This window comes from Pelodiscus sinensis, chromosome 18, assembly GCF_052426305.1.
Source record: "Pelodiscus sinensis isolate ZL-2025 chromosome 18, ASM5242630v1, whole genome shotgun sequence".
Taxonomy (NCBI): Eukaryota; Metazoa; Chordata; order Testudines; family Trionychidae; genus Pelodiscus; species Pelodiscus sinensis.
The window spans coordinates 6917606-6932626 of NC_143069.1; the positions used below are offsets into that span (position 1 = coordinate 6917606).

A 15021-nucleotide genomic window follows, 5' to 3' on the forward strand; every position below is an offset into this window, starting at 1 on the left:
GAGGCCTCTCTAGGCAGACCTTGAAAACCCACGTTTGTGACTCCTTTCCTAGGTGGGGTGTAGAAAGATTTGGGGGCACAAACAGATTCCTAGAACCACCAGATGAGCCTCTAAAATAGCGACTTAGCGTAAATGTGAAATATGACACAGACGTTATAGCAAGGCTGTGGAGAGGGAGGATGCTCCAGTGGTCAGCAGCCTAGGACTTAGGAGGTTCCAGTTCAATTTCCTGCACCCTCAAAGACTTCCTAGATGATGTTGGGCAAGTCACTTAGGCCTTCTGTGCATCAGTTTCCTGTTTGCAAAATGGGACTAATAGTGTTTCCCTGCCTCACAGGGGTGTTGTAGGGATACATACTTTTAAAGAGTTTTGAGGCACTCAGATACTACATTCTCATTTTGAAGTACTCAGATAATACAAGTTTCTAAAAGGATGTTTTAAGGAAGATGGAGAAAAATTGTTCTCCTTGGCCTCTAAGGATAGGATAAGAAGCCATGAGCTTAAATTACATCAGGGGAAGTTTAGGTTGGACAGCAGGAAAAACGTCCTGCCTGTCAGGGTGGTTAAACCCTGCAATAAATTGCCTCAGGAGGTTGTGGAATTTGCATCACTAGAAATATTTAAGAGCAGGTTAGACAAACACCTGTCAGGGATGATCTAGACTGTGCTTGGTCCTGCCGTGATGGCTGGGGATTGGACTCGAAGACCTCTCAAGATCCCTTCCAGTTCTAATGATCTATGAATCTATTATTCTACATTCATGAGAATCTAAGATAGATGTTAATGTATTTGTATGTTGCTTATTTTATAGTATTAGGACACTAGATTCATTTAGAAGATTTGCTGAGCTAGACCAAAATCAGGAGCTGTTGGTCAGTATTAGCCCTAGGAATTGTCAGAAAAGGTCTAGTAATTCAAATTCTATGGCTACATCTACATTGGCATGATTTTGCGCAAAAGCAGCTGCCTGTCTACACTGGTGGGGAGTTCTTGCACAAGAACACTGACATTCTAATGTCTAAAATCAGTGCTTCTTGCGCAAAACCTATGATGCTCCCGCTCAGGAAAAAGCCCTCCTGTGCAACTGTTCTTGCGCAAGAGGCCAGTGTAGACAGGCCACATTAATTTCTTGTGCAAGAAAGCCCAATGGCTAAAATGGCCATCGGAGCTTTCTTTCGCAAGAGAGCGTCTATTCTGGCACGGATGATTTTGCAGAAAAGCGCCTCTTAGCGCAACAGCACATGCCAGTGTAGACGCTCTCTTGCGCAAATATTCTAACGCAAAAACTCTTGCGTTAAAAGTATGGGTATGTCTACAGTACAAAGTTGATTCAAACTAACAGCCGTTAGTTCGAATGAACTTTAATAGCGGCTATACATACAAACTGCTAGTTCGAATTTAAATCGAACTAGCGGAGCGCTTAATTCGAACTAGGTAAACCTCATTCTACGAGGAGTAACGCCTCGTTCGAATTGTGTAGTTCAAATTAAGGGCTGTGTAGCCACTTAATTCGAACTAGTTGGAGGCTAACCCTAATCAGGTTGCCCTGATGGCCACTCTGGGCCAAACCAGGGAAACTTTTCTGCCCCTCTCCCAGCCCCAGAGCCCTTAAAGGGGCATGGTCTGGCTACAGTGCCTGTGCCAGCGGCAAGCCTGCCAGGACCCAGCCAGCAGACCCTGCACCTGGCATGGCATGAGCCAGCCACCTGCTGCCACCCAGCCCTCCGCCTCTTCCCAGGACCAGGCTGGCGGCTCCTAGGAGCCTGCCCAGGGCCACAAGAGGCAGGCGCCTGCCTGGTCTAGTGCAGAGATCGTGGACATTATCGAGGTTTGGGGGGAGGCCTCCAGCGTCCACGACCTCCACACTAGGCACAGGAATGCAGCCGTCTAGGGCAGGATAGCTGCCAGCCTGGCCACCAAAGGCCACATCCAAACCCAGGAGCAGATTTGCATGAAAATCAAGTTGTTCCAGTGAGACCCCCGACCCTGAGCCCTGCGCTTAGTACATAAGAACATAAGAATGGCCGTACTGGGTCAGACCAAAGGTCCATCTAGTCCAGTAGCCTGTGTGCCGACAGCGGCCAACACCAGGTACCCCAGAGGGGATGGACCGAAGACAATGACCAAGCCATTTGTCTCGTGCCATCCATCTTCAGCCTTCCACAAACAGAGGCCAGGGACACCATTCCTACCCCCTGGCTAATAGCACTCCACGGACCCAACCTCCATGAATTTATCTAACTTCTCTTTAAACTCTGTTATAGTACTAGGCTTCAAAGCCTCCTGTGGCAAGGAGTTCCACAGGTTGACTATAAGAAGAACTTTGTGTGAAGAAGAACTTTCTTTTATTAGTTTTAAACCTGATGTCCATTCATTTCATTTGGTGTCCTCTAGTCCTTCTATTATGGGAACTAATGAAGAACTTTTCTTTATGCACCCTCTCCACACCACTCATGATTTTATAGACCTCTATCATATCCCCCCTCAGTCTCCTCTTTTCTAAGCTGAAAAGTCGCAATCTCTTTAGCCTCTCTTCATATGGGACCTGTTCCAAACCCCTAATCATTGTACTTGCCCTTTTCTGAACCCTTTCCAAGGCCATATCGTTTTTGAGGTGAGAAGACCACATCTGTACACAGTTCTGAAGATATGGCGTACCATAGTTTGATACTTCCCCTCCTCCTTCTTCCCCTGGCTTCCCCCTTCCAGCTCCCTCCTCCCAGGTTTCCACCTCCCCTCTCCCACCCTCTTTCTTCCCCTCTCCCACCTCCTTTTCCCAGTCCCCCAGAGGTTAATCCCCTCCGCCCCCAGTTTTGTTAAATAAAGAGAGTTTCTATTTTTGAACACATGTCCTTTATTTTTTACATCAGGAAGAGGGGGCTCGGGAAGGGTAAGTGGAAGGAGGTGAGGGAGGAATGGGGCACGAGCCCCCGATGGGGAGGACTGGGGTGGCTCTGCGGGCTCCTCGGGGTGGAAGCTTTCCTGTAGGGCCTCCTGGATCCTGATAGCCCCCTGATTGACCTCCCCCAGATGGCAGCCTGCGGCAAGTGCAGCCGGGCTGATGGTCGAGTGCTGAAATGTGCCGAGTGTGGGCATTCAGGGCACTCCAAGACAGGACTGCTTTGATGTCCCCATCGAGTTAGACATGCAAGCGGGGAATCCTGAGAACTGTCTGTCCGGGGTGGGGGTCAGGTCTTTTTAAGCACAGCCCTCGGCTAGCCTGAGGAAGCAGCTCCACACCTTAAGTCCTAACCTGATGCCCTGACGGCACTGGTTCTGGCCAGCCTTAACTTCGGTTCAGGGTCCACTCAATGTGGACATGCTATTTCGAATTAGCAAAATGCTCATTCGAATTAGTTTTTAGGTCTAAATGCACTCATTTGAATTAGCTTATTTCAAATTAACTAATTTGAATTAAGTTAATTCGAATTAGTGCTGTAGTGTAGACATACCCTATTTGCGCAAAATCTTGCCAATGTAGACGTAGCCTATCTATATCTTGCTCACTCTCTCTTAACCAGCAACTAGAATAGGCAGCTAGGCTAGGCTAGTATAGGCCCCAAAAATAACAATGAGAAAATGATTAAGAAAGGTGTAATGAAGTTCCTTATGAGATTTCCTTATAAAGGACACATTCTACTATCTAAAATGAATTCCTATGAACTGAACTGTACAATTCCTCAGAGAAAGGTAAACAACAGATAACAGCCTAATGGTGGAACTGCTCATACCTGAGCAAAGAAAGCTGTGCTGGTGACTCGCTGGTTTTCTGATGGGGAATTTACCCAGGGAAGGAGGCTCTGTATGATCTCCACTGTTATTAGTCCAGATCTTTGCAGAACCCTGGAAGACAAAAGGAACCACTTATGGGGCAGACTGTGCACTTCAAAAGCTTAGCTGCTATGACCATACAACTCTAAAACCTACGCATGGAAGCTCTGTGTTTCTCACCCAGGGCACCCCGCACAAAGCTATACCTGAAAGTTCCCTGTCAGTCACTCTATTTGTTGCCGATCCCTGAGGATGAAGTGCTGTCTCCTAGATCTCTTACCTCACCAGCAAACACACCCCCTCGTGGTGAGTCTGCGGATTTTCAAGAAGCATCCAAGTTCTCTGCTTCCAGAGAGTTCGTATCAGCTTCTCATTCATAGCCTTGAGAAGCACAGCCTCTAATGCTTCAATAGAAAGCCTGGGGGAAAAGAGGCACAGAACTGTAGTAACCAATAGAAAGGCACAGCCTAAGCAGTCAGGAAACCCCAGTTACTTGTCAGGTCTGTTGTTCATTGACAGTTCATCCATTGACAGTATCCTGGGGACCACTGTTTTTGGAAGGACTTAATTCCCAGGAGGTATTTCAGTCTCATACATCTCATATTACTAGTGTTGCTATGGACAACATTTTGCAGTCACTTTCTCCTATCTGCAAGGTGTATGGGCACTAGCACAGTACAGTAATATGGAAAAAATTCACAATCAGACCCCAAAAGCTGGGACACAGAGAGATTAGTGATCACTAATGGATATTTTGGGGCCCTATGTCCAGCGAGATGTGACAGGGTGCTGAGAGCTTGTACTTGGGGTCAGCACTCTGGTAACTACTAGTACTAATTAGCTTCCCCAGAGAAAGCCTAATTGGATAGAAATGTACCTGATTGCCTGGCTAGAGTGGGGCTATAGAATCAACAAACCTATTCTCCCATGAATAAGGAATCTGCCTAAAGGGACATCCACAGCAGTGTTTGAGGGAAACAGAGAGCAAAAGAGACAAAATGCTAGAGGCATCTAGATAGACTTATGTGTAGTGCTGGGGAGGAGCCGGTGGTCGTGGTACATGTAGGTCTCAATGACATAGGGAAGGGTAGGAGAGATGTCCTGGAGGCCAAATTTAGGTTGCTAGGAAAGAGACTGAAATCCAGGACCTCTATGGTGGCATTCTTGGAAATGCTTCCAGTTCCATGCGCAGGACCAGGTAGGCAGGCAAAGCTTCAGAGTCTCAATGCGTGGATGAGACGATGGTGTAGGGAAGAGGGGTTTGGATTTATCAAGAACTGGGGACACTTTTGGGAGAGGGGGAGCCTATACAGGAAGGATGGGCTCCACCTAAACCAGGGTGGAACCAGACTACTGGCACTAAACATTTAAAAGGCTGTAGAGCAGTTTTTAAACTAAGAGATGGGGGAAAGCCGATTGGTTTGGAGATGCACGTAAATCGCAGGGAGACTTCTCTTAGAGGAGAATCTGTTGATAGAGATTCTCTAAGCTGTAGTCAGAAAGAGAGGACAAAGAGACTGAGGCCTGAGGAGGCCTAGATAGTAGTGTTTGTGTTGCCAGAGCTTGGTGGTTTCAGGGAACTGACCTATAGCAAGCACAAACAAGACTTTCTCATATTAAAAGCAGGTGATGGTAAGGTGCCTCATAACCCTGAGAACTCCTGGGGAGTGTCACACAAATGGACTGGGATTCTCTTTGTTTTGCTCCCTTTCTTCTAATTACCTGCAAGGGTTGCCCTCACATAGTTGTTGTCCTTTTCTAAATAACCTCCTTCGGCGTCTCATCCTGGGCAAAGGCATCTTTTGTCCTAGGGTTTGGCTGATCTGCTGCAGAAGAACAGTGAACAACTCCGGGAACAGCTCCTGCACAGTTTTGCTCAACTGCAATGCTGACACCACTTCAAAGATGGCACATGTTGCCTGAAAGGAGAGCATGGTAAAAGAAGAGGTCTCTTCCTAACACTATCACACGCTCTCCCCTTCTGATACCTGCTGGACTAAATTCTCACTCCTGTCACTAACTTGATGAATGACCGAGAGCAATTCACTCCATGTGTGCCTTAGCGTCCCATAGCTGTAAAAATGTGTAGGACCTATCAAGGCATGTTATGAGTTGCACAAAACATTTGCAAAGCACTGTAAGAAATCTGATTCAAAGACTTTCTAATTGCCAGATATTATTAAGTGAATCAGCCACATACTCTAAATCTGCCACAGAAAGCACAGCTGGAATCCAGGAAACAGTACTTCAGAAAAGAAGTGCCCAGATGACAATATTATACCACTCATCTAGCTTTCCATCAGCATGTTTGTCACAAAGCAGAGAAATACATGTCTGTCGTCTAACTTACTGTGAGAGGTGCAGCAGCTGCTAAATGCAGGTCAGTTTCTGTCTCTGAGGTCATGCTTCCTTCTTGGCTTGTTGGAGTCTTTATTCTTTCTATTAGGACCTTCAGGACTTGAGGGGCGAGCAAGGGATCTGTCCCCAGAGATCTCCACAGCTCAGTGGTGTTACTGCAATTTAACATAGGTTATATGTGACCCCTGGAGACTTTTGTGGCTCTGACTATATGCATCATATTCAAGTAAAGAACACATTTTCTCCTTGACTATGATCAGGGCTCACCAGCCGCGCTGTCCGGCGATCTGCGCATGCACAGATCGCCCGAACCCGGCTCTTCCAGGTTACAATCTACACGCCATGGATGAGTAGATTGTATTATTTGTCAAGCCCTGCCTATGATGAGCAAGTTCAGAGTGCTGTCCTCCTTATATGGTCCTCATGTTTTACATATTGAGTTTCTAGTTACAGAACTAAGTTAAGTTACATTTCAGGTTACATTTCTACAGTGCATGACTATTTTGGGATCCTGGAGGTATCCCGAAATACCTACCCCACATTTACAGAAGCAGCCCGTTATTTTGAAATATTTTTCAAAATAATGGGCACACTATTTTGCCATCCCAATAAACTTTGTTGCATGAGGGATAAGGGATGGCTTGAAATAGCACATTATTTCGACATTTGGTGCTGTGTAGAAGCGCCACATTTCAAAATAGGCTATGCAAAATATGATAGGCAATTTGCGGAGTGCAAATTGTGCATCTTATTTCAAGTTTAGGGTGCTGTATAGACACAACCCTAGCCTTACTGCACCATAACCATTAATGCTAGACTTCAGAAGGAAAGGACACAGAGCTCTAATCACAGTTCCTGTTTTCCTACTTCTCAGTAGATATGGAATCATGAGCATATGATGCCCAAAGATCTAGGGCCTGGGAGACAAGTTGAAGAAAGAAAAATGATCTTCCTACTAACTGGATGTACAACTATGAGAACAAATATTTGTGGCTAGCCCATGACCTCTTTACAAATGGCATTCCCTGGCCTCTATTTGCCAGAATGGGCATGTTCTGTTCACTCCCTATGGGGCACCTGGCATTGGCCACTGTCTGAAGACAGGATCCTGGGCTAGATGGACATTTGGTCTGACCCACTACAGCCGTTCTTATGTTCTTAGATTCCAGCACAGATGACTGATAATTCAGCTAGGGATGTTTGAATGAAATGATAGATATGCTTACCGCCCTGTCTTTAAGTACCAAGAATGACAACTCCATTCCAGCAGCCATACCCTTCCTGATACCAAAAGCCTGGTGCCCTATCCTTGCTAATCAGCCAGGAATTTGGATTTGAAGCTTTCATGCTACCAGAAAACGAACAGTCACTGGCAATTTCCAGGGTGATGTTAGTTCAGGGGTCTGGAGAGGCAAAAGTCCACTCCAGTGATGCCAGTAAAGGGAAGTCTTTAGGATGCCAAAGCAACTATTAATTAATGGAAACAGAATGAAACTTAATTTCTCCCTGCACCCACCTTGACATGGTCTTGGACCTTTCTGCAGAAAGACCCAAGCTATTAACCTTTAGGAATTATCTCAACCTGTCTGTGGCTTAAATGAAGCCTTACATCTTCCAGTGAAGCTGTGGGATCCATGGTTACCAAAATGAACACTGTAAGGAGCACTATATACCTGTCCATCGGCAGACGTTTGGTGAGGAGGCTGAAGATCACTGCCTCTAGGTGATGGTGGGCTAGAATGGACACTGCCTCCACCAGGAACTGCCTCAAGCTACCCTGCTTGATGGTAGGCATATGAATGTATATTCTCCTCAGGATAGCTGGCACCTGGACAGAATAAAACCAGAAAAAATGTCCCTTTTCCATTCTCTGCATTCATTCTGCAGAGCCAAAACCTTTATTTAGTCGTTTAGCAATTTGCTGTTCTTGTAGAAATTCCTCCCTTCAAAAAACAAGTATTTAGACATGGCTGCATAGATTTAATCCACAAAAATTATGCATATCTCTGCCCATACCTGGCTGCAACACCGGGTTAAGACATGCTGAGGCCCTAAGCTATGTCAAGTTAAAGAGGCCTCATTGCATTTCCAAAAAAACATGTATTATTCTAACAGAAAGGACAATGAAAAGAGAAATAATAAAGTTATCTATCTATCTATCTATCTATCTATCTATCTATCTATCTATCTATCTATCTATCTATCTATCTATCTATACATAGGCAAAGAGGCAAGTAAAAACTAGTAATTTGGGGGTATTTTTAGAGACCCCTCATTATCTGAGGCCCGAAGATGTAGTTCACTTAGCTTGTCTCTTGGGGCCGGATATTCTCTTTTTGCATTTTACTCGGAGTCTAATTTTTCCAAGCCTTTCATGGCTGGAAACTGTGACAACAAGATAGACAACTAATCAAGCATCTTCCTTTTCCCTTGGGGTACGGCTACACTAGCTCGTTAGTTCGAGCTAGGTAGGGTAATGAGGGCAAGCAGAGTTGCAAATGAAGCCCAGGATTTAAATATCCCAGGCTTCATTTGCATGTTCCCGGGTGCTGCCATTTTAAAATCCTCCTTAATCTGAACTCCGTGCCCGCGGCTACACGCGGCACGGAGTAGGTAGTTCTAATTAAAGATCCTAATTCCATGAGGAGTAACGGTAGTTCGAATTAGGATCTTTAATTTGAACTACCTAGTCCATGCCGCATGTAGCCGCGGGCACGGAGTTTGGAGTAAGGGGGATTTAAAAATGGTGGCGCCAGGGAACATGCAAATGAAGCCCGGGATATTTAAATCTCGGGCTTCATTTGCAACTCCGCTTGCCCTCATTACCCTACCGAGCTCGAACTAACGAGCTAGTGCAGATGTACCGTTAGATTATCTCTGTCTTCTGCTGTTGATTCCCCCATTGCCTGACTCAGGATAGGAACACAGATGGAATTAACTTCCAATCCCAGGGGGAGAAACAGCAAGACTTGTGTTCACTGCAAATGATGGCAAAGACCTGAAAGCCTGCAGGTTAGCCAGAAAAACCTCTCCAGCTTCTATTTTACCTCATCCAGCATGGCACCTCCACACTCCTTCAGGATGATCTTCATCCACAGACCGGCTGCTGTGGCACAGGAGGGGCTAGCAGACCGCATACCATCCAGTATGGCCTCAATAAAATCTGTGGCTTGTTCAGAGGGAAAGTACTTACTAACCACCTGTGGACAGATCAAAAACAGGAAAGATTGCAATGATAGTCGGCTCCAGTACTTTTAAGAAAGGAGGCCTAAGAGCTGTATTGGAAAATAATGTATTCATCAGCAAATTGCTAATTGGGCTCCTATCTGGCAAGGCAGTTGCAATTAAAATTTTCTCTGTAATCTTTCTAGCTACCACATCTCTATTCTACACTAATAATATCAGGTTAGATCTTAGGTTGTACAGTTAGCACAACATTGTATGGGACAAACAGGATGTAAATTTCCAGTTTATATTCTATTATGTACATGACATCTTTTCACAAAATATAAAAATATGCAAAGAGATGCATGCACACAAATATAGGTTCAGGTAAACACACAAGGTGCCAAGACTGGTTTCTCAGCTTGATGTCCCGCTCACATATTTTACCCTGGATGGATGGATGGATGGATGGATGGATGGATGTGCGCGCGCACATGCATGGGCATGTTCATGCAACTGTCTGGAATCTGTTTGTTTTTTACATGGCATTCATAGCATATACCTATGAAAAGCATGTTACTGATTACCCATGAATGCCTCACTCCCATAGCTCGCTCCAAGTGTGGAAAGACATCACAAAAGCATAAAACAATCATAGAATCATAGAATACTAGGACTGGAAGGGACCTTGAGAGTTCATCGAGTCCAATCCCCTGCCCTCATGGCAGGATCAAATACTGTCTAGACCATCCCTGATAGACATTTATCTAACCTACTCTTAAATATCTCCAGAAATGGAGATTCCACAACCTCCCTGGGCAATTTATTCCAGTGTTTGACTACCCTGACAATTAGGAACTTTTTCCTAATGTCCAACCTAAATCTCCCTTGCTGCAGTTTAAGCCCATTGCTTCTTGTTCTATCCCCATAGGCCAAGATGAACAAGTTTTCTCCCTCCTCCTTATGGCACCCTTTTAGATACCTGAAAACTGCTATCATGTTCCCCCTCGATCTTCTCTTTTCTAAACTAAACAAACCTAATTCCTTCAGCCTTCCCTCATAGGTCATGTTCTCTAGACCTTTCATCATTCTCGTTGCTCTTCTCTGGACCCTCTCCAATTTCTCCACATCTTTCTTGAAATGCGGTGCTCAGAACTGAACACAATACTCCAATTGAGGCCTAACCAGCGCAGAGTAGAGCGGAAGAATGACTTCTCGTGTCTTGCTCACAACACCCGTTAATGCATCTCAGAATTATGTTTGCTTTCTTTGCAACGGCATCACACTGCTGACTCATATTCAACTTGTGGTCCACTATAACCCCTAAATCCCTTTCTGCCGTACTCCTTCCCAGACAGTCGCTTCCCATTCTGTATGTATGAAACTGATTGTTCCTTCCTAAGTGGAGAACTTGGCATTTGTCTTAAACTTCATCCTATTTACCTCAGACCATTTCTCCAATTTGTCCAAGTCATTTTGAATTAGTGACCCTATCCTGCAGATTAGTCGCAACCCCTCCCAGCTTGGTATCATCTGCAAACTTAATAAGCGTACTTTCTATATCAATATCTAAATCGTTGATGAAGATATTGAACAAAGCCGGTTCCAAAACAGACCCCTGTGGAACCCCACTTGTTATGCCTTTCCAGCAGGATTGTGAACCATTAATAACTACTCTCTGAGTATGGTTATCCAGCCAGTTATGCACCCACCTTATAGTAGCCCCATCTAAGTTGTATTTACCTGGTTTATTGATAAGAATATCATGCGAGACTGTATCAAATGCCTTACTAAAGTCTAGGTATACCACATCCACCCCTTCTCCCTTATCCACAAGACTCGTTAGCCTATCAAAGAAAACTATCAGATTGGTTTGACATGATTTGTTCTTTACAAATCCAGGCTGGCTGTTCCCTATCACCTTGCCACTTTCCAAGTGTTTACAGACGATTTCCTTAATTACTTGCTCCATTATCTTCCCAGGCACAGAAGTTAAACTAACTGGTCTGTAGTTTCCTGGGTTGTTCTTATTTCCCTTTTTATAGATGGGCACTAGATTTGCCCTTTTCCAGTCCTCTGGACAAGGGAAAATGAATGGTGCACAGCCACTAGGACAGTCACCTAGTGTTTGTTACCTTAGCCATTTTGGAAGATGCTTGAAACAGAGCCTCAGGGTCTGGAGTTGTTAGTGCCTCACGGAGACAACTCAGCTCCTCCTCTGCTGACCCCAGGTTAGTGCACTGACCTAGGATAGAGAAAAGGAGAAAAAGTATGGCAACATTTAATAAAACTGAACCTCTGATCCATAGATAATCATACAGGAGGATCTATGGGGTATGTTATTACCAGCTGTGTGTGAAATTTTGGCCCCACTAAAGCCAATGACGAAATTCTTGTTGACTTTAACGGAGTCAGAATTTTACCGTCAGGCTATGTCTAGACTACATCCCTTTTTCGGAAAAGGGATGTAAATTAGACGTATCGCAATTGCTAATGAAGCGGGGATTTAAATCTCCCCTGCTTCATTAGCATAAAAATGGCTGCAGCTTTTTTCGGCACGGAGCTTTGCCGGAGAAAAGCGCCAGTCTAGATGCTGATCTTGCGGAAAATTAAGCCTTTTCCGAAAGATCCCTTATCCCTCCGAAAAAGGGATGTAGTCTAGACGTAGCCCCTATGTCTGAAAGTTAACGGTAATGGCATGTGATTCATTGTGATTCATACAGGATTAAACAGGCACTGTATTCTGTGTGGAGCATCTTTCTCTGTATATCTGGTTTCAGTAGCCACTCTGCTCTCAGTATTTAAATCTAATCTCATAGTCAAGCACAACTCATGTAGATTGATCTGAGGTTCTGATTTGGAGGAGAATCCCTCCACTGAACTCTCATTGTAAAAGAGATGGGGCTGACCAAAAGCTTAGGTAGGAAACCCAGGCTCTTCGCTCACTTCTAAATCATGAACTGTCTCTTTAAGGGAAAGCTGTCCTGCTCTGTCATCTCCCTCTCCCCACCCCACTCTGCAGAGCGGGGGCATATGGGCATATGGCGGGGGAGAGAGTGTGTGTGAGACAATGTGTGTGTGTGTGTGTGTGAGAGAGAGAGAGAGAGAGAGAGAGAGAGAGAGAGAGGGACATGCTGGCTGCCAGAGAAATCTTAGAAACAGTGCCTCTTTAGATAGGCACTCCGTTACTCACCATACTTCAGACTGGAGCAGCACTATTGTATGTGTCCCTCTCCCCAAACTCTGCTCTGCAGAGATGATGACAGGGGCAAAAGGGTCACCCTGATTTCTGCATGTCTCCCTGCTCACCTCCCCTCCACACACCACTAGCAGCAGATAGGATGGAGCAAGGTCGGAGAGGGGCAGCTGAACACATGCTGCTGGCATGCTTGCTAATCAGCTGAGTGCTCCAGACAGAAATTCTGGGGAGAAGGGCAGATCTGGCCTGTGTGCTATATTTTGTCCACCCTCTAATATTTGCAGATTATTTATTATTTGTGCAGTTCTCTTCCAGCAATGTACTTACAAGGCCCCAATCGTTCTGTTATATAAGGGTCGCTAACAAGACAGAAAGAATTACAGATGGAAAAAATGGTCATTACAACAATGAAAGAAAGTGAAGAGTTACTTACACCTGCTCATGGTCTCCTCACCTTGTATATTGAGAAGACAGTTGATACAGTCAACCACCCACTGACGCGATGTCGTAAGTGAAGCACAGGTATATGGTGCTAACAGCCCAATCAGCGATCCAAACTGATCAAAAGTTTCCTGAGGCTAATTTTAAAAGAATGAAGAATGAAAGTTCTCCGGCTATACTGGACATTATTTGCCTTCCTTATTGTGAACTCCATTACTGTACCTGGGTACGGCACATTGGAAAACATAATCCTTGTTGTACATGCAAATTGATGGGGTCTAAATTAGCTGTAGCACTCAAGAAAAATCTCAGAGTCATTGTGGATAGTCCTCTAAAAACATCTGTTCAACATGCAGCTGCAGTTAAAAATGCTAATGGTATGTTAGGAACCACTAGGAAAAGGGATGAATAATAATATGATAAATATCATCATGCCACTGTTTCAAATCCATGGTACACCCACACCTTGAATATTGCAAGCAATTGTAGTCCTCCAACTTAAATAAAGTTAGGTTATAATTGGAAAAAGTTCAGAGAAAAGCAACAAAAATGATATGGGATATGGGACAAGTCATACAAGGAGAAGTTAAAAGGACTGGGACCATTCATCTTAGAAAAGAGATGCTTACAGGGGGGTTTGATAGAGCCATATAAGATGATCAGAGATGCATGATATGGGTGTCCCTATATCTCTGACTGCCTGGGGCTGGGACTGGACAACAGGGGAGAGATCACTCAACAATTGCCTTGTTCTGTTTGTTCCCTCTGATGCATATAACACCCACCACTGTCAGAAGACAGGCTACATGAACCATTTGTCTGGGGGATCCAGAATGGCCATTCATGTTTTATGTTCTTATCCGATTAAATAGAAATAGAAATTCAACTTTAACAGCGATAGAAATGTAGCTGTGTTAGTCTGGAGTAGCTGAAGCAAATGCAGGACAATGTAGCACTTTAAAGACTAACAAGATTTATTTATTTATTTATTTATTTATTTTTTAAGATGGTTTAGTAGATGATGAGCTTTCATGGGCCAGACCCACGTCCTCAGATCAGGAAGTGGGTCTGGCCCACGAAAGCTCATCATCTAATAAACCATCTTGTTAGTCTTTAAAGTGCTACATTGTCCTGCATTTTGCTTCAACTTTAACAGCCTGAGAGTATAGGAATGCATCTATGACACTGACACAGCCAACCTATGTGTGACCACAATAACTTAACAAGCGGCACTGCAATTGTATCAAGACAAGTCACTTCTATGTTATTTCAAAGGGTGTGTCTAGACTACTGAGTTTTGTCGACAAAAGTGGACTTTTGTCGACAAAACTATACCTGCGTCTACACTACCGCTGAGTTCTGTCAACATAACGTCGACAGAACTCAGCAGTTTTGTCGATGCTGGTAAACCTCATTTTACGAGGCATAACACCTTCTGTCGACAGAGTTCTGTCGACAGAAGGTGTTATTGCATGTAGGGTTGTGTCTAGACTACAGGGTTTTGTCGACAAAGCAGCTTGTTTAGTCGACAGAACTGAATGTGTCTAGACGCTCTTTGTCGACAGAAGTTTTGTCGACAGATACTGTCGACAAAACTTCTGTCGACAAAACCCTGTAGTCTAGACGTACCCAAAGAAAAGTCCTAGACTAGCGATCACCAACATTATGCATTTTGGTAATAGATATGAAAGGTAGATGTTATGTATTATTGTCTGTATTTACGTATTTATGTATTCTTGTCTGTACAAGAAAATAGTTTGTACATTGCCTTCAGCTTAACTATCTGTGTTGTAATGGAAGACTACGATCGGCTAATTACTTTATGTGAATGACTATCACCCATTTACCAGTGTATGCGTAGGAAATAGAAAATTAACTTCAAAACAAAGTACGACAGGAGATCTGCATGACCTATTCTTTCTCAGGGAGAGATCCTGCTTCGACAATTTCTGTGAGGAGGCTTGCCAACCGGCTAGAATAGCTATAAAAGACAAGTTATGGGACTGATCTTCTCTCTCCAGTCTGCTTAAACTTTGAACAGGGGACGTGTAAGCCATAGGACATAGATCTTCCAAATAATTATTTG

The 15021-nt window shown here is 44.3% G+C and overlaps 1 protein-coding gene across 1 annotated transcript in view; it reads right to left on the reverse strand.

Annotated features, from left to right (window-relative positions):
• LOC149523185 (maestro heat-like repeat-containing protein family member 2B) overlaps positions 1-15021 on the reverse strand; it is a 45238-nt gene that overhangs the window by 7682 nt on the left and 22535 nt on the right. Inside the window, exons 11-14 of the mRNA XM_089770386.1 lie at positions 12949-13072; positions 11431-11540; positions 9178-9330; positions 7773-7958 (exon numbers count right to left, since the gene is read on the reverse strand). Of these exons, the coding sequence (XP_089626512.1) occupies positions 7773-7958; positions 9178-9330; positions 11431-11540; positions 12949-13072 (573 nt within the window). The remainder of the gene's footprint in view (positions 1-7772; positions 7959-9177; positions 9331-11430; positions 11541-12948; positions 13073-15021) is intronic.